Here is a 27884-nt window from a genome sequence, read left to right on the forward strand (position 1 = left end):
AAAAATGGTGAAAATGAAAACTTTGCAGGGCTATGGAGAAAGAGCAGTGGTGTAGGACTAATTAAGTTGCTCTTTCAAAAACATAATAGTCCTAGTCAACTCTGGTGCTTTGGAAACATCATTGTTGATTGTCAACAGTAATTGAGAATATTTTTGACACAAAGAACTGGCCTGAGGGCTATCTGCACCAAACTGAAGTAGAAAGAAACCTTCAACAAAATTGTAGCATTTGGAAGCAGTTTTAAACGGATGAAGAGAGGTAATGAGATCCCAAATGGTACAGACCACAGGGCAGAAAATAGTAAAAAGGTGGATATGAATACAGAAGTCCAGAGACTTAGACCCAGGAGAAAAAAGACACTTAGACATTGGAAATGATCCCATACTTAAGAAGACACACACGTATGATGAACAAGGTCAGAAATTAAACAACACCAGGTTATAGTCCCAACAGGTTAATTTCAAATAAACCTGTTGGGCTATAACCTGGTGTCATTTGATTTCTGGCTTGTCCACCCCAGTCCAACAACGGCATGTCCAAATCATGTATGATGGAAGCATTAATAGCCAGAATGCTGTATCATTAGGGAACTGTGATATAGCGCAACATGAGTCTTATTTGACTTCTCATATTCTTGTTTACTGCAGGTATGACCCATGCAAGGGGATGGAGAGCCTCGAGGATACCTGGGTGTCAAGGGCTAATGCCCAGCAGAGGATGGGCCGTGCTGGCCGTGTAGCCTCAGGGGTCTGTTTCCATCTGTTTACCAGTCACTGGTACCGTAACCAATTACAGGAACAGCAGTTGCCAGAGATCAAAAGGGTGCCACTGGAACAGCTTTGTCTAAGGTGGAGACAGTTTTGATATAGTCCTAAAAGTTACATATTCACTAAAATGTGAAGAAAATCATGTCAATTCCAAATTAACAAGTTGGTAGCTGTGTAAAATGTAAAACTATAATTTGCATTTTTGTTGCATCTTTTGTGATCTTAGGGAACTAACACATTATGTGTGGAAATATTTTTGAAGTTTGTAATTCAGGAATGTGGAGCCAGTTTGCGTACAGGTAGATCCCTTAAACATTGTGGTAATGACTGGACTACTTGTTTTTAATGCTAATGTTTGGGGGATGAATGTTGAACGTGCAAATCTCATTGCTTCATTTTAAGATACTACCAAGGGATCTTTGATGCCTCTGTTTAATGTCTCAGGTGAAATGTAGATTCCTTGTACTGGAGTGTTCATCTTTTATTTTTGTGCTCCAGTCCCTAGAGTTGAATTTTAACCACAATGTTTTTATTTGGAGTGCTACCAACTGATTCATCTTAAAACCTTTCATATGAACAGATACATAGCAAACAAACATACAAAATAAGAGCAAACGTAGATGTATTGGCCTCTCGGGTTTGGTCCACCATTCAGTAAGACCATGGCTGACCTGCGTGTTTCAAATTCCATATTCTCATCTATCCCCAATAGCCTTTAAATTTGGAATAAACTATTTTGCCTTAAAAATACATCATGACCTCACCTCCACCATTCCAAAGTTGCTCAAACCTCTAAGAGAAAAAAAATCTCCTTATCTCTGACCCAACAATGACCCCTAATTTAAAAATAGTGCTTTATCATTCTGGACTGACCAACCAGAGGAAAGTTCTTTCTACATCCACTTTATCCAGACACTCAGGATCTTATGCACATCAATCAAATCACCCTGGATTCTTCTAAACTCCCAGTAGAAATGAGTTAAGTCTGACCAATCTATCCTCAGAGCAACCTACTCATGCCATGTATCGGTCTAGTAAACTGCCTCCAATGCATTTCCATCCTTCCTTAAATTTAGGAGGCCTGAATTATATGCAGTGTTAAGGACGTGTTTTCACCAATGTTCTCCATAACTAAAGCATGACATCCTTACTTTTATGTTCAGCTGGTCTTGCTGTAAAGGGTAGCACCTCATTCACCACCTTACTTATGTGCTATATCTGCATGCTACATTCTTGTTATTCACGCACTAGAATATCTAAATCCTTCTGAATCACAAAATTATGCAGCCATTCTCCATTTAAACAATACTCTGTTGTTCTTTCATTCCTTCATGTGGAAGTGAACAACTTCATATTTTCCCACATTAGACTCCAACCACCAGATTTTTGCCCACTCATTACATCCATCCATGTTTCTCTGCAACTTCATGTCATCTTCACAACATGTTTTCCTACCTATCTTTGTGTCACTTGCAAATTTAGCTACCATGTCTTTACTCCCCTCGTCTCATGTATTCATGTAAATTGTAGAAATTCGAATCCCCCTGTGGGACTTTTGTTTATCAATTATGCAATCAGATTTTTGCATGCTTTCTTTTTTTTCTGCCAGCCAACCAGTGCTCTAACCAAACCTATGTTATTCACCATACCAGAGCTTTTATTTTCCAGTAGGACCCTGACCTCAAGTTCACTTGGACCCTTTCCAGCCTGACCTTAAGTTCACCCAGACCATCTTGGATTCCTCCCTCCCCTTCCGAGACCTCTCCATTTCCATTTCTGATGACTGATTCAACACATACATCTACTTCAAACCCACTGACGCCCACAGCTACCTGGACCATACCTCCTCCCAACCTGCCTCCTGTAAAAATGCTATCCCTTATACCCAATTCCTCAGCCTTTGCCACACCTGCTCCCTGGAGGACCAATTCCATTCCAGAGCACCCCAAATGGCCTCTATTTCCCCTCCCACGTGGTCAACGATGCCCTCCAGCACATCCCCTCCACTTGCTGCACCTCTGCCCTTGAACCCCACACCTCCAATTGCAACAAGGACAGAACCCCTCTAGGTCCTCACCTTCCACCACCAACCTCCAGATACATCACATTATCCTCCACCATTTCCGCTGCGTACAAACAGATCCCACCACCAGGGATACATTTCCCTTCTCTCAGCCCCCCCCCCCCCCCCCCACCATCAGCATCTGTAGAGACCATTCCCTCTGCAACTCCCTTGATAGGTCCATGCCCCTTATCAACCTACCCTCCACTACTGGCACCTTCCCCTGTGCCCAAACCTCCCTCCCCCCCGTCCCCCCCACATCTCCATCCAAGTCCCCAAGGATCCTTCCACATCGAACAGAGATTTGCCTGTGCTTCCACACATGTCCTCTACTGTGTCCATTGCTCTCGATGTGGTCTCTTCTACATTGGGGAGACAGTGTGCCAACTTGCGGAACGTTTCAGAGAACATCTCTGGGACACCCACACCAAACAACCCCACCGCTCTATGGCCAAGTACAGTTATGTGTACAGGCTCCTGTTTATATATAGTATATTTTACTTAATTTAAACAAAAAATTATCCTATTTTTCTAATCAACTTGTTCAGAGATGTTATTACACATCTCTGGAGTAGGTGGGACTTGAACCTCGGCTCCTGGTAAGGTATTTGGTAAGAAATGTCACTGCGTGACATTGGTGCAACTTGGTGCAACTTATGTTTAGCCAAAAAAATGTAAGATTCAGCCCGTAGGGTCTTTCATATCAATTTGAGAGAACAAGCAAGAGAGTGATTCAGCATCTTTTCTAAAAGCTAGCGCCGCTGATGGTGCAGTGCTTTGTCAGTATTGCATTAGAGTCTGGCAGAGGTACACAAAATGGAGAAAAGGCTGAAGGTAAATGATAATGGCTAACTTGCTTTAAAAAACTGCAACAGAATAATTTATGTACTCATTTTCCTTTTGATTTTTATTGCTAGTATTCAGTATTTAACAAATTCTTGCTGTAATGTACTAAAACTTAAGTAATTTCTTTCCCGCAGGATGATATTATAATTTATGACTGCAGGCGTTTTAATTAGCTTTGCAGGTGATGCTCTGGATAATATTACATATCATTGATTGTGGAGAATGAAAGAAGAATTTCAGTGTTTTAATTCTTTTTTTTTCTTTGTTTAGGATCAAAGTTCTGGACATTTTTGCAGATCATGACTTAGAGTCTGTTCTTTCTCGTCTGGTCGAACTGCCCATGGAAGAAGGGTTGAAAGCAGCTAAGAATCGGCTGCAGGATCTTGGGGCCCTCACACCAGATGAAAAGCTTACTCCCTTGGGGTATCACTTGGCCTTTTTACCAGTGGATGTCCGCATTGGAAAACTAATGTTATTTGGTGCCATCTTCCGTTGCCTTGATCCTGCACTTACCATTGCAGCCAGCTTAGCCTTTAAATCCCCCTTTGTAAGTAAAATTAATCCTTCAGATTGAAGCCAGCACAAAAAAAGTACAGTTAAGCAATAACTTCTATTGAAACGGTTTGATATATAGTTGTACTTTATAGTTTAAGGTATCAGTTCTACTTGATCCTGTCTACGTATTGTAAAGTAACTGATTCATGATTAATAAACCCTGTAAAATGGATAAACTATTTTTTTGTGAAAACAAGAAGGTAGTGCCTTATAATACCTCAGGATACCTAGACTTTTACAGCCAACTTAAGTACTTTTGAAGTGTAGTCACTGAAGTACTATTGGCAGTTGGCAGCCAATTTAATCACAGCAAGATCGCACAAACAAGATCTGATAATAGCCATATTATCAACTTTTTTAGTCAAAGATTAAATATTCTCTTTTATGTGGCTCTTGAACACACAACCACCTGACAGAGAGATGAATACATTACCATTGCTCATAGGTTGATACCTGAGACAAAAATAGAAATTACTGGAAAAGCTCTGCAGGTCTGTCAGCATCTATGGAGAGAAATCAGAGTTAACATTTCGGGATGACTGACCGTTCCTCAGAATAACCCAAAACATTAACTCTAATTTCTCTCCATAGACGCTGCCAGACCTGCTGAGCTTTTCCAGCAGTTTATTTTTTGGTCTCTGGTTTACAGCATCTGCAGTTCTTTTGGTTTTTAATCTAGGCTGATACCTAATTGGAACAGACACAATCTGTACAAAGAGATGTGAAAATGAGAACATGTAGATATAACTCAGAATTGTTTTCACGATTTTTAGTTTTCCTATGGGTGGCACAGTGGTTAGCACTGCTGCCTCACAGCGCCAGAGACCCGGGTTCAATTCCCACCTCAGGCAACTGTCTTTGTGGAGTTTGCACATTCTCCCCGTGTCTGCATGGGTTTCCTCCAGGTGCTCCGGTTTCCTCCCACAGTCCAAAAATGTGCATGTTAGGTGAATTGGCCATGCTTAAATTGCCTGTAGTGTTAGGTGAAGGGGTGAATGGGTCTGGGTGGGTTGCTCTTCGGAGGGTAAGTGTGGACTTGTTGGGCCGAAGTGCCTGTTTCCACACTGTAAATAAGTAATCTAATCTAATATGTAACCTAATCTTTTGCAGTAAGTAAGGTGTCAAACCTCAAACAAAATTAGGAGAATAAAACAATGATATTTGCAGAATTTAAGAGGTTAAATGAAAAACAGTTAATCGATGCTTCTAAATAGAATGGTCTGTGCCGTTGAAAGGTTTCTCCGTGGGATAAGAAGGAAGAAGCCAGAGTAAAGAAGTTGGAATTTGCTGTGGCTCATAGTGACTTCCTTGCTTTTCTCCAGGCCTACAAGGTAAAACTGCAGCCTTCTTCCTCACTCCTGCTGTATTGTTTCTGCATTGCTAATTCCTACCAAAGACAGTTTTTACTTGTAAATCTGTGATTGTATTTATCAGGATGAGGAATAAAGAGCAAAGATTTGAAGGCCGCTGAAAGCCATTGAGTTTTTTTCTTTTGTATTTGCTGTGCTCTCTCTGGTACATCTAAACCATTTAGCTGGACAGCCTGTGATAACTGGCCACAGGCTTTCTCTCTCCATATGACTAAGAATTTGGTCTTTTGTTCACCATGTCCCACTTACTGTCAGAAGAGAACTATATGCATACTTGTAAGGGAATATTTGCAGAGCCATGAGGAAAGAAATGGATAATGAGAATAATTGGTTTTTCTATAGTGCTGATGCAGAAATGATTGACTGGATGAAATCTTCTGAATGGTTTGATGATGAAAGGATGGGGAGTGGAATTGCCAGTCCAAAAAAATCAATGTAGTTATGGGAGAAATGGATGATGTGTGTTGATTGATTTGGGAGGAGGTTCATGGAAAGCTGAAAGACCAGGACTGGCCTGTTGGGCAAATGATTTTGTATGCTACATACTGTTTAATGTCATTCTCATGCAGGTTGTCCGCATTCAAGACTTGTAAACAGTGTCTCAGTTTCCTAGGGATGTAATGTAAACAATTCAGGGGCTGAGTTGTTGCTATGAACGTTGACAGTCAACTTTAACAAGTTCCGTGCTGTTAATTTGACTTTCTCCCTAGCATATTTCCAATCCTTTGTCACTCACCCCATCTCATTCTTGCCTTGTGTATAATCCTGTTGATTTACAGTAGCATCCTTTCGTACAGTTTTCTGAATGTAGTTGCATGTGCTCCAAGGTATAATTTTAACAGATCACATTTTATTTTTGAATGCATGATTCAAATATCTCTGCAGCTGTAGTGCAGTAAAGTTCAGCTAATTTTACAGCTGCTTTTTGAAGCTTTTGAGGCAGATGGATAATATATTAAGTTGATTCAGTAATGTTGTTTTTGAAGAACTGAACCTCTAAAATATTAAAATGATTTGTGCATTTTTTTTAGCAACAGTGAATTTCTCAAAAGTATTTTTGTTTATGCTTCTATGGATATGGACTTTGCTAGCTAGGCAAGTCTTTGATTCAGCAATTGTCCTTAAGAAGGTGGCTTTATTTCTGATAGCTTTCCATACAATGCTCAGATCATTGCAGAGGTCCAAAGATGGCACCTAAAGGATGCTGACAGATTTGTGACTCTGAGGACTTGCTCATTGGGCACTCTTGCTGCACATATTCTTGTTACATCATCATCTTGGTTAATTTTTAATACTTCCATAACTTTTCAATGTCAAAAATAAACAGTCTTTCATTCACAACCTCTTGGAGCTGCCAGATCTTCCCCGCACTCCTCATGAAGATCTAGACACCCTTGCAGGGCCTCTTGGTCTCTGGATTGGTCAAAAGAATCACTAGGAGTATGGTCTGTTTAAAGCAAGGTTACCAGTTTAATAAATTAAGGCAGCTTGACGCAAATTTGTCCAGCAACACGGAGGTTAAAAGCTTGTGTTCTGTGGAAAAGTGGTGCAATTACATTTGAAAATTACACATTATATAATTTTTAAGAGAGAGTACAGCCTTAATTACAAGAAAAAACCAATCACATATAATAAGGTGACATGATTTACAGCAGGTTAATCCAATGATATTCCCCGGGAAAGGATTCTTAATTTACATAGAGCACCATCCCATGCAAGCAGTTCAAGATTAGTTCAAATACCAAATCATTGTCTTATGATTCATATTATGGAAAATCCATTGTTCTCTCTTATCTCTAAATACAACCAACTTAACAAAGCATCAGTTCAAGTTCACAGTGTCAAATCATTTACTTGCAGCCATTTTGTTGTGTTGTTTTAAATTGAAAAGCCATTTTGTGGTTAATAATAAATCTACAGATACTTGTTGCTTCTGACAACAGCCTAAATTCAAATTTTAGATCTTCACTCACCGTGAACCACCCTGGCTCGTCTCTCTCTTGAATAATAATTAGGACTCTGTATTTTAAAGAAACTCCTCCATGTAGTCAAAATAATAGAAGCAGTGTTAATAACGTTTTCTTGACAGTGGAGTAAGTGTGATGATTGTTACTGAACCTGTTTGGATACACGCACTTGCGCCTGAACTTCCACGTAAAACTCAAAGAATCGGAATTCTCCCACATTTACTGTGAAGAAGGATATAAATGCTAGAGAACTTAGGGAAATAAATAGGAATATATTTAAAAGAGTCCATATTACAGAAGAGGAGGTTCAGGCATCTTAAAACGCATAAAAATGGATAATGCCCTGGAACTGTTCAGGTATATCCTAGAACTTTGTGGGAAGCCAGATAAGTGATTGCTGGGCCCCTCGCTGAGATATTTGTAACATCGATGGCCCTGGGTGATGTGCCAGAAGGCTAGAGGTTGGCTAGCATGGTGCCATTATTTAAGAAAGGCTGTAAGGAAAGGCTAGGGAACTATAGACTGGTGAGCCTGACATCCGTGTTTGGTAAGTTGTTGGAAGAGCTTCTGAGGGACAGGATTTCCATGCATTTGATAAGGCAAGGATTAATTAGGGATAGTCAACATGGCTTTGTGTGTGAGAAATCGTGTCTCACTGACTTGAGTTTTTTGAAGAAGTGACAAAGAAGATTGATGAAGGCAGGACGGTGGACATTGTCTATATGGACTGACACAAGGCATTTGATGAGGTTCCACATGGTAGACTGGTTAACAGGGTAGATCACATGGAATCCAGGGGCAGATAGCCAACTGGATACAAAATTCACTTCAAGATAGGAGACAGAAGGTGCTGATAGAGGCTTACTTTCCAAACTAGCAGTCTGTCACCAGCAGTGTGCTGCAAAGTTCGAAGCTGGGTCCACTGCTTTTCATCATTTATATAAATAATTTGGATGTGAATATAGGAGGAGTGGTTAGTAAGTTTGCAGATGACACCAGAAATTGGTGGTTTTGGATAGTGACGAAGGTTGTTTCCGAGTACAGTGGGGCCTTGATCAGAGGAATGGTAGATGGAGTTGAATTTAGATAAATGTGAGGTGTTGCATTCTGGTAAGGCAAACCAGGGCAAGACTTATACAGTTAATGGTATGGCACTGGGAAGGGCTGCTGAACAAAGGAACTAGGGGTGCAGGTTCATAGTTCCTTGAAAGTGGAGTTGCAGTTAGCCATAATAGTGACGAAGATGTTGGGCACGCTTGCCTTCATTAGTCAGATCATTGACTAAAGGAGTTGGGAAGTCATGTTGCAATTTGGTGAGTCAACTTTTAGAATACTCCTTTCAATTCTGGTCTCCTTGCTATAAAAGGACGTTGTTAAACTTAAAGGTTTCAGAAAAGATTTACAAGATGTTGCTGGGATTAGAAGGTTTGAGCTACAGAGAGAGGCTGAATAGGCTGGGGTGTTTATCCCTGGAGCGTCAGATGCTGAGTGGTAACCTTAGAGGTTTATAAAATCATGAAGAGCAAGGATAGGATGAATGGCCAAGGTTTTTTTTCCCCCAGGATAGGGCAATCCAAAACTAGTGGGCATTCATTTAAGGTGACTGGAAAGATTTAAAAGGTAACCTAAGGAGCAACTTTCTCACAGAGAAGTTGATGTGTGTATGGAATGAGCTGCTAAAGGAAGTGCTAGATGCTAATACAATTACAGCATTTAAAAGACATCTGGATGGGTACGTGAACAGAAAAGATTTAGAGGGAAATGGGTCAGCTGTTGGCAAATGGGACTCGGTCACTTTAGGTTATCTGGTAGGTATGTATGAGTTGGACTGAAGGGTCTGTTTTCTGTTTATCTCAATGAAATTGAGTTCACACCCTGTCTCTGCTTTGGGATGCCAGTGATCTCCTATGTTCAATGTTGACTTTATTTATTTTGTACAGACTGCTATTGTAATGTAAAACATTGATGTATTTGATACAGACAGAGTTTTCTGCATAGTAAGCCCTATCCAATCAAGTTTGTGAACTAAGTGGACTGATGGTGCTGTCATAAATGGTTTTAGTCAGTAATTTCTAGAATTTGTACCCAACAATGGTGAAACAAGATATATGTTCACTTCAAATTGTCACGTGATTTAGTGGTCTTAGAGTTATTGACCGGACAGATGGAGGCCATGCTGGCTCTCCTCCAAGTAATTCCTTGTTCAGTTCCCATAACCTTGCAGATTTATATCCTTCGAGTAAACATCCAATTTTCTTTTGAAATCACTGACCATTTCCCTATTCACTGTTTATATGGGCAGTGTTTCAGTTAAATACCACTTACTGTGTAAAAGGTTTATTTTTCTCACATCCTTCTGCATCTCTGGCACAAAATCTTAAATCTGCCCCTTAGCCCTTGTACTGTAAGCCAGTGGGAATACTTTTTCCTTGTCTACCTTATCCAAACCTGTCATGATCTTCTACGCTTCTATCAAATCTCCCCTTAATCCCCCAGCTCCAGGGAGAATGGTTCTAACTCAGCCTTGTAACCAAGAACACCCATCCATGGAACCATTCTGAGAAATCTTCTGCAGCTTTTCAAACACCCTCACATCCTTCCTGAAATGTTGTGACCAAAACTGGATGCAGCCCTCTAGTTAGGGTTCAAACAGAGCTTCAACTTTAACTTTCCTGTTGATGTAGCCCTGATTTTGTTTCTGATTCCAATGGTGAAGGTTTGCAGTATATTGAATGAGTTGCTGCTAATACATCTTGCAAAATACAAATACAACAATCCTAATGTGCTTATGGCAGTGTTTTGTCCAGTGGCAGATATGCCAAACAAATGGATGCTATGAGCCGATTGGTTGTTTTTGTGAGAGCACCTGTCCACACCTGTCTCAGAATTGTTACAACCATCTAATGCCATTTCCTCCACCTTGTCCCCGTAATCCCTCACGTTTTTCCTTTTCAGGTAACAATCTATTTCTCATTTGAATGCCATCACTGAACTTACTGCCACCCTGCCTGCTGGCAGTGCATTCTGGATCCAAGCTTTCCGCTGTGTGAAAATCCTTTTCCTAACATCACCGTTACTTTTTAGCTAATTACCTTAAATCTCTGTTTCTGCTTCTTAATCTTTTCATAACCGAAAGATTATAGTGATAGATGCACCAGGATTTGAGCCTCCAAACCCTGTCCTGCTCCTGTTGTTAATATAGTTGGTTCAAGTCAGTCTCTCGTGACCCCCAGGATGCTGATGGTGGGGTTTTGGCAATGACAAAATAATGTCCAGGCTGGTCACTGTTCTTTTCCATGTTGGAGGTGATTATTACCCGGTGTGAATGTTGTGTGTATAATTTCATTTAAGAGGTATAAATGTTATTCTAATTCAAATTATCCATCTAGGGATGGAGTGTTGCCTTAAAGGTCAGCCCACAAGCAGGATACAAGTACTGCCGAGAAAACTTCTTATCTGGAAGAATACTACAGGTAGGTGCCTCCTAGCTGTTCTAACATTACGAATTCACTGAATGCATCAAATCGTACTGAGGTTTTTAAAAATTGTGTTTCTCCACATTGTAGGAGATTTCGAGCATGAAGAGACAATTTGCCGAGCTGCTATCTGACATTGGTTTTGTGAAGGAAGGACTAAGAGCCAGATACATTGAAAAGATGTCATCACGAGGAGGGGATGGAATTATTGAGGCCACTGGCCAAGAGGTGAAAGAGATGCAGTTTCTTTTACATGCTTTTTTGATTACTGGCATAATGCAAATTGTGATATGATGCATAACTTTAACATTTGAGGTAGGCCATTCAGAGATGATATCAGGAAGTACTTCTTTACACAAGAGGTAGTGAATATCTGCAGCTTTGTCCGTTGGAAAAGCTGTAGAGGTTTGATTAATCGAAAATACCCCAACTGAAATTGATTAGCGTTTTATTGGGAAGGGAGATCAAGCCACCTGAAACAATGACTGTTTAAATGGAATTAGTCGAAGTGAATGATGAAATAGTGTCAGAAAATTGAAGGACCCACTGTTGCTCCAGTTGTCCTATCTGGTAAATGACTGGCTGCTTGGTGCTTTATAACGCATGTCTTGAAGACACTTCTGTGGTATTGCTAACTTGAAATTCCTTTGCAGGCGTTAATATGGAAGATGATAAGGAAATTGAGCTCAGTGAGTTATTGAGTTAAGAGAGCATATGCTACCAAGTGTAAATTGGCATTGTCCGCATCAATCTGCACAAAATCAGATTGGGAGAATGTGTGGCTGTGCCCACTCATGCACCCACCTGCTCTTTTGTGCGCTGTTATGCTATATCACTCGCTGTCTTGTGCTCTCTCTCGCCCGTGCTCTCTCTCGCCCGTGCTCTCTCTCGCCCGTGCTCTCTCTCGCCCGTGCTCTCTCTGTGCTGAACTAAACTAATCCATGTAGTCAATGTCCCTTTATTCCCTGTCAGTTCATGTCTGTCAAAACCCTCTGAAATGTTGCTAACATATCTGCCTCTGACAGCATATTCTACTCTATGACCAAGCCAATTCTATATTTAACTTGCCAAATAACCATGGATCCCATGCGACTTAATCTTCTTCACCATCTAACCCATAATCATTTCTATCTAGAAGTACAAGGGCAGCAGATAAATAGGAATGCTATCACCTGCAAGTGACTCTGCAAGTCTCTCACATCTTGTCTGAAAATTCATTGCTTTTCCTTCAAGGTTGCTGGGTCAAAATCCTGTAATTTCCTCCATAACAGCATTGCGGTCTACCTACAGCACATGAACTGCAGTGGTTTAAAAAGGCAGTCCATCCACCACCTTCTCAAAGACAACTTGGGGATGGGCAATAAATGCTGGACTGCCAGCAACACCCACATCCAATGGATGGTTTAAAAAAAATAGGTCCAGCTGCTGTTGTCATCCCTTCCCACCCTCCTGCTCATGATTTAGTAGATGACAAACTGGTTTGCAGCACTGCAGAGGAAGTTCACAAGCACATTCTACACTTCACTCCAGGACTGTAACAATGGGCCCTAGATAAGAAATGATAATGGATGGGAAAAGATTAACTGAAGCAGGAGGCTGGAAGAACATAGCAAGCCAGGCAGCATCAGGCAATGGAGAAGTCAATGTTTCAGGTTTAACCCTGCTTCAGGACTGGGTCTGAGGGAGGCAGAGAACATCTTCAAAGTGGGCATTCTTTGAAGAGACTTTACAAACTCAGTTAGAGACAAAAAAACTGCAGATGCTGGAATCCAACGTAGACAAGCAAGAGGCTGGGAGCTGCTTGTCTATTCTGGATTCCAGCATCTACAATTTTTTTTTGTCTCAAAAAGATTAACTTAATCCTACTGAACGCTTCCAGCTGAGTTCTGCTTGAAATAGTTATCCCATATTGAGCAGGCTCACCCAGTAAAAGTCATGTGGCCCAGATACTGAGTGTTATCTGAGAAACCAAATGAAAACAAGAATTGTCATGGTGATAGCAAAGGGATAAGAGGAAAGAAATGGAAAGATTTGTATTGTTTTCCAGTGCACGGGATGACTAATTATAGACTATAAATTGGATTTTAATGATTAAAGTAAATGAATTTTTTTTAAAGCTCCTAGTTGTTTTTCATCATCTAGCTACATCTAGCTCTATTGTGTGATTTTGCCCTTTTATTTTAGGCAAACTCCAATGCCGAAAACATGAAGTTAATTTCAGCAATGTTGTGTGCTGCCCTCTATCCAAATGTTGTCCAGGTCAGTTCAAAACTCTTTGAATTTCACTTGTGCTTTGACTCTGGCCTAATTAGATAACATTGAATTTTTTTTCAGGTGTGAGATTCTATGGGTTGGGAAAAAGAGCGCAGCTTTATTCACTCATGGCACCTGGGTGACTTCTGTTTAAAAGGATGGTAACACTTCAACTACCCACTTTTCAGAATTTTTTTAAAAATCTGTGTTGAGAAAAGCTGCTGTACCCTCTGATTTCTAAATCCACAAGATAGACCTAAGCAGAGAAATCCTTGCAGGAGCTAATGAATAATGAGTGGGATTTCATGTGTACAAGAATTTTTGAAAAATCATAGTTGTTACTAATTTTATTTGAATAATATGAAGAATGGAAGTTAACAAGAATCAAAACTTGACTTGAGAGTCATAAACAGAAATGGCTGGAAAAGCTCAGCAGGCATGGCAGCATCTGAGGAGAGAAATCAGAATCTTGAGAGTGGTGTTCCTTAACGATATTTGTAAAGGTGAGCTCTAGGGACTGTAGAGGAGCAAAGAGACTGGAAGTTCAAGTAAACATTATTAAAACGTTATTATTACATTATTAAAAGTATCCAGTGAAAAACAATGAAAAATGTTGGCTGTTATTTTAAGAATAAAAGAAACCAAAGGACCATTTGGTTGTACAGATTATTGGTTAAACCCCATCTGGAGAACTGCATTAAGCTATAGATTCTGCACCTTGGGAAAGATATAGAGAAGATTCACCAGAATAATACCAGTGTTATACAGTTAAATTATGAGGATAGTTTAAACCTGGGTTGTATTATTTTGAATTTAGGAGATTGAGATGTTTGAAATTATAAAAGATTTGATTGCCGACACTATTACCTTGTGATGAGCCAAGCAAGAGTAAGGGGGCATAACCTTAAACTTTGAACCAGGCTGTTCAGGGTTCACGTGTGGACATAGAGCTTCCATAGTGTGCAGGAATTCTGAAACAGTCTTTCTCATACAGCTGCTAAGATTACATCAGCTGAAAATTTTCAGAGCTAAGATTGATAGATTTTTAAAGGTAACCATATTAAGTAAAGATTGCTGATCCAAGGAAAAGTTTTACAGACCAGTCAGTGCCAGTGATATTGAATTATGGGATAGTTTGATTAACTAAATCCCTTACTTCAAGTGTTATGTATAGGATTTTGACAGTTGTTGTTGGGTAATGATATTGAGATATGAAGTACAATTGGGTAAATGCATTTGAGGTACAGATCAACCATTGAGATGAATGGAGCACATGGCCTTTCATAGGAGTCTCTCAACTTGCAGCGCATACAAAACTCAGCAGAGGTTAGGTGTCTGAAACATACAATCAAACTGTCAGTTGTACAGGAACTGACCAGAACACACGTTGACACACAGAAATGTAACATTTGTTTTCTCTTCCACTTCATTGCAAACTGGTAATCTGAAATGGTAACTTGTCAATCTTTATGCTGTAATTTATAGCTACTTGCTTCTACTTCATGTTAACCTTCACAAAAATTATCTTCTCTCGTCAAGTTTGATGAGAAGTTTGTGTGACCTCCAAACCCCTGCTTTTCTATAGTTGATCTCTGGGAGGTGTGCAATACACACTGACAATGACTGGTTTTATTTTTATCACTCCCTGAAGGAAAAGTCTGTCCTGTGTTCTGCAGTACTTCGTAATTGGAAGGACAAAATTGCCATGTAACAAATTGCAAATGCAGATATCTATCCTATAGCCTAATGGTTACATGTTGTGTTTAAATGTTTATTTGGTTAGCTGATATGTATTGGTGTTTGTTTCATGTGAACTTACTTCATTTCAACACCAGATTTTGTCAACATATCTCCCCTGTGATACACCACCTCTCCCCACTCCCCACCACTAATTCTGTGCTGGCTCACCTCTCCCTTTACCTGTGCTCCCACTCCCCTAACTCCCACATGCTCAACCCCCTGCCCTGACCCCATATTCTCTCTAACCCCACACATGCTTTGTTTTCCTGCATACTCTTCCCCCACCCAGCTCGATCCTCTCTCTACACTCACTCTTGCATTTGCCTTAGCCTTATTCTCCACTCCAAAACACAACCTCACCTCCCTTCTGTCTCTCCGTTTTCCCTACCCCAACATCTCTGTTCCCCCCTCTCTCTCTTTCTGTCTCTCTCACACCCAATTCCCTCTCTCTCCCTCACTGACCCTCTCTCCCTCTGCTTTTGCTCGCTCGTTCTCCATCGCTCACTTGCTCTCTCGCGGTCTCTGTCCTTCTACCCCCCTCGCCCCATTTACACGCGCTCGGGTCCTTCTTCCCCACTCACTGTATCCCTCCCACCCTTGTCCCATTTGTTATCTGGTATCCGATAGCATATGAATTTTAATAGCACCTTCTAAGGCCCCCTATTCCCATAACAACCAGGTTACATTGGCTTAGTACTGGACAGAACAACCAGGAGGTGGCATGTTCCATTTTTACTTTGAATGAAAACAGACAATTTAAAATATAGCCATTATAAAACCTTGCTTTCTTGACAAGAACTAAAAGAAGAAGGCATGTCAATTGACATGAGGAGGATGTGTGAGTATTTAAGATTTCAAGGTTGTTATGAGAATCTAAAGCCTCCTAGAACTGTTCTCCATCAGAATCCAGTGTCTCTGCGAGCATTGGAGAAAGGTTGCAATATGCATCAACAATACAGATCAACCTGAAGGCTTTGTTTTTATTGCATTTAGGTGACCTCTCCTCAGAGTAAGTACACAAAGACTATGTCTGGTACAGTGAAAGTACTACCAAAACCAGAAGAGCTGCACTTCATCACAAAGAATGATGGAAATGTCCACATCCATCCTTCTTCAGTGAACTATCAGGTCAGTGTGTATGGATATTTCCCAGTGAAAGGTTGTATGAAAGCCATCAAGAACAGATCAGTCCACAGGGCATAAAAAAGGATGAGAAGATCTTCTGTTGAAAACCTGTTGTCTTATGGGGAAAATGCAGCATATTGGCAAGGGCTAATAATGCTCATTTGAAGTCAAACGTAGATACAATGGGCCACGTATTGTCCTTCTGTGCCCTAACACTCCTGTGATTGTTTGAGACTGTTTATTAACTGCTTCATTAACTATCTGAGCAATTTGACATTGGCCAAATGAACATTCGCATTATTTAAAACTCTAATAAATTTAATCTTAAAATCTTACAGCACAGCAGAGGCTATTGATCCCATCATGCCTGTGATGACACTTTGAAAGATATTTCCAATGGTCCTGAAAATATTTTTCTTTTTGAATATGTATCCAACTCCCTTTTGAAAATAATCATTGCATTTGCTTCTACCACTCTTTCAAGGCAGTGCATTTCCAGTCATAGCTGTTAGTATTTTAAAAATATAAGTATCTTCAACTCCCCTTTGGTTCTTTTGCCCATTATCTAAAATTTGTCCCCTTTAGGTTACCCACTAGAATCAATTTCTCCTTATTTATCTTCACAAAACTGCCCAGAATTTTAAATACCTTTAAATCTCCTTAACCGTCTCTAAAGACAATAATCCCAAATTCTCTAGTCTCCACTAAACGATTAGGTACAAGTAATTACTACAATGCTCTATGTCAGTGTTAAGAGTATTTTATGAAGTTAAGTAGACTCCTGTTCTGTTACCAAGACAAGATGTTGCAGCTTCACTTTTGTTTCCTAGCAATGAGTCAAATAATACTTATTGAACTTCAAAGTGATTTATCAAAGCATATGATGCATTTCTAAAATGTGATAATCTGCTGGATAGATAAACAAAAAAAAACTTTACTATAAAGTACCTTTCAAACCCACAAGACAGTTAAAAGACAATAAATATTTTTAAATTGTAGTTACTGTTGCAATGTAGGGAAAATGACAGCCAAGTTGTGTCCATGTAGTTATGTCACAAACAGCACTGACCGTATAATCTGATTTTGTGATGCTGCTCTGAGGGATAAATATTTGTCAGACACTGGGAAGAACTTCCCACCTCTCCTTATACCTATTAATGTGGAATCTTTTACATTCCCCTAATCTCTTGTAAGTTATTATTCATTTCACAATATTCTGAAAGTGAAAACTTAAACCATAATATTTAGTCTGTTGACTTCAGACTGCTGTACAATGTGCCCTGAAGTGAGCTCAAAGCATTTGTTTCCGAGGTATACTTTGCTTAGTTCACACTTCACAACTGAAGTAAAAATTGAATGGGCTGGGTAACATCTAAAGGGTTTCACACTGTGACCCTCAGTCACACTTATCCATGCATATTGCTTTTTGCATTGGAAATACTTCAATCCAAAAGTGCATGGCCACCACCATTGAAGCCAGCTCCTGAATTTGATGAGAGGGATACTAACTAAATCCAAACTGGTAGCTCTCATCATTTCTGATACATTAGGTAATTCTTCAGCCTTGACCAGCTTTTGCATTTGATCTTAAACATCATCAAAACCAAGACAACGTATCAACGGTAATTCATGTTTTTATAATACATTTTAAATGTAGTAAAACGTTCTCAGGCACTTAACTAGAGTGTATTCAGGCAAAACCAAGCCACATAAGGACATTGTAGGCCCAAGTGACTAAGTCAAAGTGACTTGGTTAAAGAAGTAAGTTTTCATAGAGCATCATTAAAGAGGACATTAAAACATTGAGATTTTAGGAGCATTTTTATAATGTCCCTCTACCCTGCTCCACATTTAATAAGGTAACAGCTAATCTGATTTTAGCCTCAAATCTGCATTCATTCATGCCCCTGATGATCTTTCACCACCTTGCTAAACACAAATCTATATTAAAAATGTTCAAGGACTTTGCAGGAAGAAAGTTCCTAACACGTATGATCCTCTGAGAGAAACAAAATTCACAACATTTGTTTTCAATGAGTGACCTATGATTTTTAAACACTGCCCCCTAGTCGTAGGTTCTTCCCATAAGAGTAAACATCCTGTCTACATCTAGTCTGTCAAGATGCCTCAGAATCTTGGATGTTTTATTCAAAATGCTTATTACTCATCTAAACTTCAGTGCATACAAGTCAACTATGTCCAACCTTTCCACATAAAATAAGTCCCCCAATTCAAGGTACTAACCTATTTATATCTTTTCAATTGGTCCCACATCTAAATTAGAGATGAGGCCGCACTGGTGACAGCCTGCCAAACTGACAATGACTCATTTATTCTTAATGTCTACTTTCTGCCAGTTGGTTTAGTACATGCTAGTATATTACCCCAATCCGATGTGCTTTAAATTTTATTTATTAACCTCTTCTGTTACACTCGATCAAAAGTCTTCAGAAAGTCCATTTGTTCCTCCTTATTGACTTTGCTTATGGACAAGGGGGAGAAGTTTACCAAAACAAAACGGGGTGGGGGGCAAGGCATGTAGGAGAAATATTGTTGACTAAAAGGACATTACAAAAACCCTAGTAGAAATAGTAATGGAGAAACAGAAAATACATCAAAGAAGAAAACATTAAAAGCATTTTTAAAAAGCACTTTGGAATGGAGCTAAATAAGTTCTCTTTCACACGTAATTGATGAGCCAAATAGCCATGCTTTATATAGTAAATTTGGGTACATCTATCTTAAAAGGATTTTCTTTAAAATAAATGCTTGACATTATGGTGGATCTCTCCACAACCAGCAATGAACTGGAGATATCTACACCTAAATTTCCTTTTTTGTTTACAATTGCACAGACTAGAACAATTAAAGTGTCTTTACAGGAGGGAGAAAATCTCAGTAGGTCTGGCAACATATGTGGAAAAGAGTTAACATTTTTTGAGTTCAATTACTCCTCTTCAGTTCCTCCATTCCAAAGAAGAGGAATTGAACTTGAAAACCTAACTGTTTTTCTCTTTACAGATGCTGCCAGACTTGCTGAGTTTTTCCAATACTTTCTTTTATTTCAGATCTCCAACTTCTGCAGTATTTTGCTTTGGTGACAGAAGATAACATTTTCTTCTTGAACAGAAGTTTGCCTTCAGAGTATTCATAATGTCATTGCTTCACTGAGGTAGATTAACTTAAATTGGGCACTTAGCTGAGTCGTGGCATTGAATATGTTTCCCAAAACCTCTAACATTGGTGCTTCAGGTGTCAGCTGCAGCTTAGTAGTAACAAACGTGCCTCAATGTCAGAAAGTTGTGGGTTCAACCCTCACTGCAGAGACATTGGCATTCCTAGTCTAGTGCTGGAGGTAAGTCTCCTTTGTTGGAGTTGCTATCTTTTGGTTGCGACTTCACACCAAGGGGCCTCATGTCTCAGAATAAAGAAATCTTATTGCTGTTTTTGAAGCTTTTCTGTGTACAAATTGGCTACCATGTTTCCTACAATTACATTGTAGTGACTACAATTCAATGACAGTTCATTAGCTGTCAAGTGCTTCTGAATGTCAGGAAATCATAAAAAGTGTTACACAAGTTTTTTTTCTACTGCAGTGCCATTAAAATCTCCACTAAAATTGAACCTTAGGCCTATACTGATAAATGTTTATAACTTGTTTAATGCATTTCCAGTGGATCTGTACAACAAACATGGATACTAAATCATCCACTATATTTGGATCCCAGGTTCGGCACTTTGAAAGTCCTTATTTGGTATACCATGAGAAGGTGAAAACCAGCAGAGTCTTCCTGAGAGACTGCAGCATGGTTTCTGTATACCCTCTAGTGCTGTTTGGGGGTGGCCAGGTCAGTGTGGAACTTGAGAGAGGGCAGTTCATCATCTGTCTCGACGATGGATGGATTCGATTTGCTGCAGCTTCCCCTCAGGTATTAAAGCTATTTTCTTTCTGTTGGTTGATGGTAATTTGTTATTTCTTTGAAACATGATTGAAATTGAACATGGTTCCACCAACAAAAACTCGATCTGCAAGTCCCTGCAGGCTGTACACCTGATCTGTATAAATAGGAGGACCCTGCATTCCATCATTGTTAATGCTAAATTAGCTGAATCAGCTGGCCAGATATTAACATTTGGGCTGTTAGAACTGTCATCATTGCTTTTAGAGTAGAAAGGGGAAATTGTGGTCCGAACCAAAACCTGGAAATTGTCCTTGGTGAGAACAGAAGTGAGGTTGATAATACTAATCTAACAGTCTGTCAGCAAGCACTGGTGCCCATGCTTGGACAATATTCACTTATGGCAGGCACTAAAAACCATTTGGCCATAGAACTGTATTGCAGCAAAAATCAGCTAACTACTGAGATTATGCAAGTTAGAGAAAAAATAAATTGACAAATGAGATTATCACTTGTAACCCTTTTGACCAACAGTTCTCACATTATGTATCCTCTTCAGAACTGAATCTCAATTTGATCTTGCAACTAATCTGCTGTTTCTGAATTGTTCAATCTAACTTTGAGTCACAGCAGAAGAGTTGAGAAGCACCTAGATTTCACCTACCAGAACACTCACCCCCTCCCCCCATTCCAATTACTACCACCACCACCAAAGCAAAGAGTGCAGATAGATGTCCTACTGAAAGTTCTCTACTTTGATATAGTGTTTCTGTGAATACTCAAGATGGCCTCCCTCCTTTTCACCCGTCTCACTCGGTTTTGTGCCTGAGACTGTTTGTTTGATTTTAGCTAAACACAGGAAGGTATTTTCTGTCTGCAAATCAAGCCCAGTTCCTGTGTTGGATCAAATAGCTATTTTCTTCTTATGGCACACACTTTATTGTGTATGATAGCAGTGTTTTCCTGCCATAACTTTCCTTTGCAGCCAATTTACCAAATTCTGTCGCTCTTTATTTTCTTTATCCAGCTGCAAGGCACACAAATATGCACTATAGGTCTGTTTCTAACTCAGTTGCTCCTTTCGTGATCTCTTTAGAGAACCTATCATGGACACACTTGTGTTTTCCATTATACATTTCTACAATTGCCAGTACAGCTCCTGGTGTCAATACTTCTGTCTTTTCTGATGAACTATCAGTCGCATTCTAGAATATCCCAATGCCATTGTAAACTTCTGTTTCACTTGAGAATTACTCAACACATGTTTAACTAAAATCTGTGACTACTATTTCTCAGCTTTGTGAATTTAAAGCACTTAAACTTCAACTTCTGATTTGTCTCATGCCGCTGTTAGATTTTGAGAGTTTAATTAGTGCCTTCATGCTCTGTGGTATAGCGGGCAGCTGTAATTTGTTAATTCAGCTGTTTCCCAAGTTACCCTCTACCTCATTTTCATTAGTATCAATGCCTCCTACAGCCACTGACTTGCTTATTTGTTAGATACGCTCATTATCTAATCCCTTATCATTCTGCCAGCTGCAGATGCATCTATGACCGTATCAGTAAGAGAGACCACCACACATTCCTTGTGGAGACAAAGTCTCGCCTTCATGTTGAACATATCCTCCAATGTGTTGTGTAACACTTCAAGTCATTCTGCTATAACGCGCATTTCATCAATGCGACATCGCTGTAATGCGACTGATGAATTGTGGACACTGTATTGAAAGTGCAAACTTTTAAAACTGTGGTGGCTGTAATGTGATTTAAGCACTGTTTCTAAGCGTGATTTTTCTGTAGAGCAGGGTTGCACAAGAGTCCAATCATTGCATTATAGAAGAACTGACTGTATCGCCATGCTAAATGGGACAGACTTTGAACAGATCTCAAGACTAGGCATCCATGAGGCATTGTGGGCCATCAATGACAGTAGAATTGTATTCCAGCACAATCTGTAACCTTAGGCGTGACATATCCCCACTCAACCATTACCATCAAGCTAGTGGATCATCCTGGTTTAATGGAGAGTGCAGGAGGGCATGCCAGGAGCAGCACCAGGCATACCTGAAGATGAGGCACCAACCTGGTGAAGCCACCAAACAGGACCACTTGCCTGCCAAACAGCATGAGCAGCAAGTGATAGACAGAGCTAAGCAGTTCCACAACCAATGGATCAGGTCTAAGTTCTGCAGTCTTGCCACATCCAGTCATGAATGGTGGTGGACAATTAAACAACTCACTGGAGGAGAAGGCTCCACAAATATCTCCATCCTCAATGATGGAAGAGCCCAGCACATTAGTGCAAAAGATAAGGCTGAAGTTTTCACAGCTATCTTCAGCCAGAGGTGCCAAGTGGATGATCCATTTCTGTCTCCTCCGGTAGTCCCAGCATTGCAGATACCAGCCTTCAGCCAATTCGATTCACTCCACGTGATATCAAGAAACGGTTGAAGGCACTAGATACTGCAAAGGCTACGGGCCCTGACAACATCCTGGCAATAGTGTGAAGACTTGTGCTCCAGAAAGTGCCCCTCCCCTAGCCAAGCTGTTCCAGTACAGTTACAACACTGGCATCTACCTGATAATGTGGAAAATTGCACAGGTATGTCCTGTAATTAGCAGGATAAATCCAATCTGGCCAATTACTGCCTCTTCAGTTTACCGTCTATTATCAGTAAAGTGATGGAAGGTGTCATCAACAGTGTATCAAGCAGCACCTGCTCATGATGCCCAGTTTGGGTTCCGCCAAGGCTGCATTCGACTGCATTGGCATCAAGGAATCTTAGCAAAACTGGAATCAATCGGTATCAGGGGGCAAACTCTCTAGTGGTTCGAGTCATACCTGACGCACAGGAAGATGGTTGTGGTTGTTGGAGGTTGGTCATCTCAGCTCTAGGATATCTCTGCAGGAGTTCCTCAGGGTAGTGTCCTAAGCCCAGCCATCTTCAGCTGCTTCAACACTGACATTCCCTCCATCATAAGATCAGAAGTGGGGGCGTTTGCCAATGTTCAGCACCATTCACTACTCCTCAGTCACTGAAGCAGTCCATATCCAAGTGCAACAAAATCTGGACAGTATCCAGGCTTGGCTGACAAGTGACATTCACACCACACAAATGCCAGGCTTTGACAATCACTAATAAGAGACAATCTAACCACTGTTCCTTGACATTTAATTATGTTACCATCATTGAATCCTCCACTATCAACATCCTGGGAGTTATCATTGATCAGAAACTCAACTGGACTCACCGCATAAACACAGTGGCTACAAGAGCTCTGAATACTGTGACAAGTAACTCACTTCCTGACTCCCCAAAGCCTGTCCACCATCTACAAGACACAAGTCAGGAGTGTGATGAAGTAATCCCCACTTGCCTGCATGAGTGCAGTTCCAACAACATTTAAGAAGCTTAACACCATCCAGGACAAAGCAGCCAGATTGATTGCCACCACATCCAAGCATCTGCTCCCTTCACCACTAACACTCAGTAGCAGCACTGAGTACTATCTCCAAGATGCACTGCAGAAATTCACCAAAGATCTTCAGACAGCATCATCCAAACCACATGACCACCTCTATATGGGAACACTACCACCTTCAGTTTCCCTCCAAGTCACTCACTATCCTGACTTGGAAATATATCACCGTTCCTTCACTGTCAGTAGGTCAAAATCCTGGAATTCTCTCCTTTAATGGCATTGTGGGGCATTCTTCAATAGGTGGACTGCAGAGTTTTAAGAAGGCAGCTCACCACTACCTTCTCAAGGGAAACTAGGGACAAGCAATAAATGCTGGCCCTACAGTAATGCCCATGTCCCACAAAATGAATTTTTTAAAAAAAAATCAGTCTGCATAAATGCAAATATAAATTGGTGATGATCATTATCCTGCTTTGTCCTTCTGACTCATACACCAACGTTTTTTGTTCTCTGCAGGTCCCCTGTGGGTTCTATCTGTGTTCCTTCATCTTTGTAATTATTTTCAACTGTTGTTTTCCTATAAACCTCATGTTGAAACCTTTTGACCCTCAATCAGGGTTTATATTGGCCCTCTCTCCTCCTTTCCTGCATTTAAATTTCCCTGTACTCAGCGCATACATCGTCAGTGCAGTCCCTTATCTTCTGACCCCTGTGCAAATTCGACCAAAGTGGAATCTTCTCCCCTCTTATACAAATTCTACCAACATGGACCTTGACACAATTACAATGTCTGTGCAAATTCTACCAATGCAGGTTTCTTGTCCTCCTGGATGAATTCTATCAATGTGTCTTCTCCTTTGCCCTAGTTATGGGTAGTAAATAAATTATACTCCAAGATGAATATCTTGTGGTGATGCCAGATGTTGGTTATTTCTGATGATCGACCACAAGAATCTTGAGTATAGTCCACTCTCTAGACTAGACTAGCTTGAATAAAAACTCAAATACAGAAAAGTCCAGCATCTCATTATCCAAATTTCAATCTTGTTTTTTACAAATATGAACAAATGTTCATTTTCGGTCATGTATTATTCATCCAGTCAAGTATCATTTACAGTTTGCCCCATTCCTCATCAGTATCTGTTTTTCCTCCTTGTTTCGGAATCCTTTCTGACTCCAAACCGGTCTGGAATACTTTGCTGCACTAACACTCATGTGGAACAATGTTCACCTGGGAATTTGCTTAATGTGAATGTAGAAATATGTTTTTAACCCTCATAGTCTACCGCACTTATACCGTGTCATCGGGATATGGTTCAAAGGGATCTCAGTCTGCATGTTCAATGGATCTTATCAGTGCAGAGCAGAAAATTAATAAAGCAACTAAATTGTGTTTGATACTTGAGTCAGTCTGTACTGTGTATATTGTGTCCATGTCTAATCCTAATCATGCAAATAATCTCTGTTAGTCCACAACCGACCCAGAGAAGAAAATAAGGAAATTACTCTGTGCCAGAGGACTTCAGGAGTTAAAAACTTACATCTGCACTTTTCACTCACCATGTCTCAACTTTCTCTGATACTGAAATCCAGATTTTTATTTTCTGGAATAATTATCTAATTTGTTGCAGTTGTCTTTGAATTTGCAGTTTGTCCAAATTCATAAATGTATTACTTTTGCACTTGAGTAATATTTCTGTAAATTAGTTTTTATAGTTGCACAGCTCACACTGTCTTCACTGTGTTCTACAATTTTTGACACGGTGAAATCATTTATCATGATCTGCAACTACTCATCCCTTTTGAATCCTAAAACAAACTTCCCTGTTCCAGAAAGAAGACCGAGATAACTCAATCCTTCCATTGCCTCGATATTTCTGGTTGCTGTCTTCCATATCATTTCAACAACATCAATATTCATTTGGCAATATAGGAAACAAAACCGTTCACAGTATTCCAGGTGCACTTACACCGATGATTTGTAAAATGGCAGACTTTCCTCGATTTCACTTCAGTAATTGTCAATTAATAATTCCAACACTTGATGTGTGTTACTCATTGTCATGATTGCTTTAATTTTTAAGGTTCCAGTATCTCCATGCATTTTCTATACACATTATTTTATCCCTATTTAAGTACTTGTCTCCTTCCTTGATTTTGTGTCTGCGTATGAAGCAGTTTGCACTGCTCTATGTCCTAACATCTGCCACCTGCCACCTGTCACAAGTACATGTTAATCCTCTTGTAGCTTATCCTGGTCAGATTTGCAATGTTCTGTTAGCTTTGTATCAAATTTAACCACTGTTCATAAGCTCCAGATCATTAATAAAGATTTTAAGAGGTCTCATGAAAAAAGGAATCCCTGTAGAACCTCATTGGTAACATTGTTTCATTGTATCATTGCGTATTTATTGTAAAATACTTCCATCGATCCCCACTTGCTTTTTTTCAGCACTAGCTTTTCCGGTAAATTTGTATCAAAAATGTCATTGAAATACAAATGCATTACATGCTGCATATTTCTTTGTTATATTCTCAAGAAAACCAGTAAATTGGATTGCAAGATTTCTCCATTGTAGGTCTATATTGCCTATAATGATGATCCTATTATATAAATATTTCATGAACTTACCTGTAATAGAAATCTTCATAATTTTTACACATGATAAATGTCAAACTCACTGGTTCTAGCATCCTGGGTCATTTTTGTTTTTTTTTTAATTTGGAGCAACAGGTCTTCGGGCATCTCTCTTCTGTGATATTTGGAAGATTTGTTCCAAAGTTCCAGCACTTTCCTCCCTTAGATCCTCAAAAATCATCAGTATCATTGACTCAAACAGGACTTGAGTGAATATTTGACATCTGATTTTCAACTCCTCTTCAGTGGGCTACGTTGGAGTTATAGATAGGAATTGAACAAATTAAAATTACATTTCAGCAATTTCATTCTTTAAATCCATGGTATTAAAATAAGCTATTGCATTTAATTTAATGTCATTTATAGATTCAGGGTACAAATGGACTCTTGAGGTTATGCTGAGAAATAATCTGGTCATTTAAACTTTTAATATTGTATAGACTTGCTCCAATTGTCCAAAGAGATCTGAAATTGTTTTTGGATTTTCTTTCCCTTAACTTGCTGGAGTTTTTTCTGATTTATTACCTCTTTCAGTAAATTATATGGCTCTAGGTGGGTGTGATGCACAAGACACTACAACTATGTGAATACGCTAGATTAAACTTTCTTTTGCTGATACCTTTTCTTAGGTTCATGTGTATGTATATATGTCTGCATAAATATGCTGTTTTTAACCAGTGTTTCTTTTGCCTCTTGTACTGTGCCAGATTGCTGAGCTTGTTAAAGAGCTTCGCTGGGAATTAGATCAGCTGCTGGAAGATAAAATTAAGAAACCCAATATGGACTTGTGTACTTGTCCACGGGGATCGCTTATCATTGACATGATTGTTAAACTTATAACCACTCAGTAAGAACCAAGCTGAGAAAATGTTATTTACCAAAATGACGTTGAGATGCACCGAGAACTTGGAGGAAGAACTGCTCAACCATTTGCACTATCTTCCCAAACACTGGCTACTGAATTTCAATTTCCTTGTAAGCATTTAAAGTGATGATAAAAATGATTGTGAACTGGTTGGTCTAGCTATGTCATGTATGCACAAGTTTTTGAATTATTGAAACAAACAAAACCTACAGGGTTGATTAATAAATGATATGTGACTGATAATTCTGAGCTACACCAACTTTTTACAGGAAGTCACATTTTTACTGTTCAACATGATGCATGTGGAAAACTGCAGAAGTGGATCATTATGTTTACCAGCCAAAATCTTCACATTAATTTAAATGAGGGCTATCAGCTTCACTTCAGTAGCATGTAGCTTTTCCCAGAAAAATGCTAGTTTTGCATAAGGGAGTCACTGCTGGTGCGTTTTGAGATTTTGGTTATTTGGGCCACACTCAAAGTTTTTGAATCAGGTACAAGAGAAATATAAAATGTATGACTGTCACACTTTCATCCCTGTGATATAGGATAAATAAATATTTTAAGAACTAAGAAATAAACATCTAGCAATGCTATCACGAGTGATTAACAATGGTGTCAAAGTTATTGCATTTTTAAGTGTATTAGCATATAAATGGGTATCATAAATCCTTAATTATAATAGGTTTTGTAGGAATTACAAATACAAATATCTATCTGTTCTCTGCTGCCTACTCCTTTTAAAATATTTTTTATATTCACTACATAGAAGGTAGTTGCCAAATGGCAACTTTCATGGCTCAAACCCAGTTTTACAGCTGGAGGTAACTAGAACTGGATATGATTTTAGAGGGGTTAACTTACTGGACAACTGAGAAGCCTGGACGAAAGTTCTGG

The 27884-nt window shown here is 39.6% G+C and overlaps 1 protein-coding gene across 4 annotated transcripts in view; it reads left to right on the forward strand.

Annotated features, from left to right (window-relative positions):
• dhx57 (DEAH (Asp-Glu-Ala-Asp/His) box polypeptide 57) overlaps positions 1-27597 on the forward strand; it is a 117126-nt gene extending 89529 nt beyond the window's left edge. For all 4 annotated transcript variants that reach the window (XM_043696376.1, XM_043696377.1, XM_043696379.1 and 1 more), the window contains exons 16-24: positions 649-849; positions 3947-4223; positions 5467-5562; positions 10958-11041; positions 11135-11272; positions 13229-13303; positions 16031-16165; positions 19891-20091; positions 26830-27597. In XM_043696376.1, the coding sequence (XP_043552311.1) occupies positions 649-849; positions 3947-4223; positions 5467-5562; positions 10958-11041; positions 11135-11272; positions 13229-13303; positions 16031-16165; positions 19891-20091; positions 26830-26973 (1351 nt within the window). In that variant the 3' untranslated portion in view covers positions 26974-27597. The remainder of the gene's footprint in view (positions 1-648; positions 850-3946; positions 4224-5466; positions 5563-10957; positions 11042-11134; positions 11273-13228; positions 13304-16030; positions 16166-19890; positions 20092-26829) is intronic.
• The last annotated feature ends 287 nt before the right edge of the window (positions 27598-27884 follow it).

This window comes from Chiloscyllium plagiosum, chromosome 9 (genome assembly GCF_004010195.1).
Source record: "Chiloscyllium plagiosum isolate BGI_BamShark_2017 chromosome 9, ASM401019v2, whole genome shotgun sequence".
Classification (NCBI taxonomy): Eukaryota; Metazoa; Chordata; class Chondrichthyes; order Orectolobiformes; family Hemiscylliidae; genus Chiloscyllium; species Chiloscyllium plagiosum.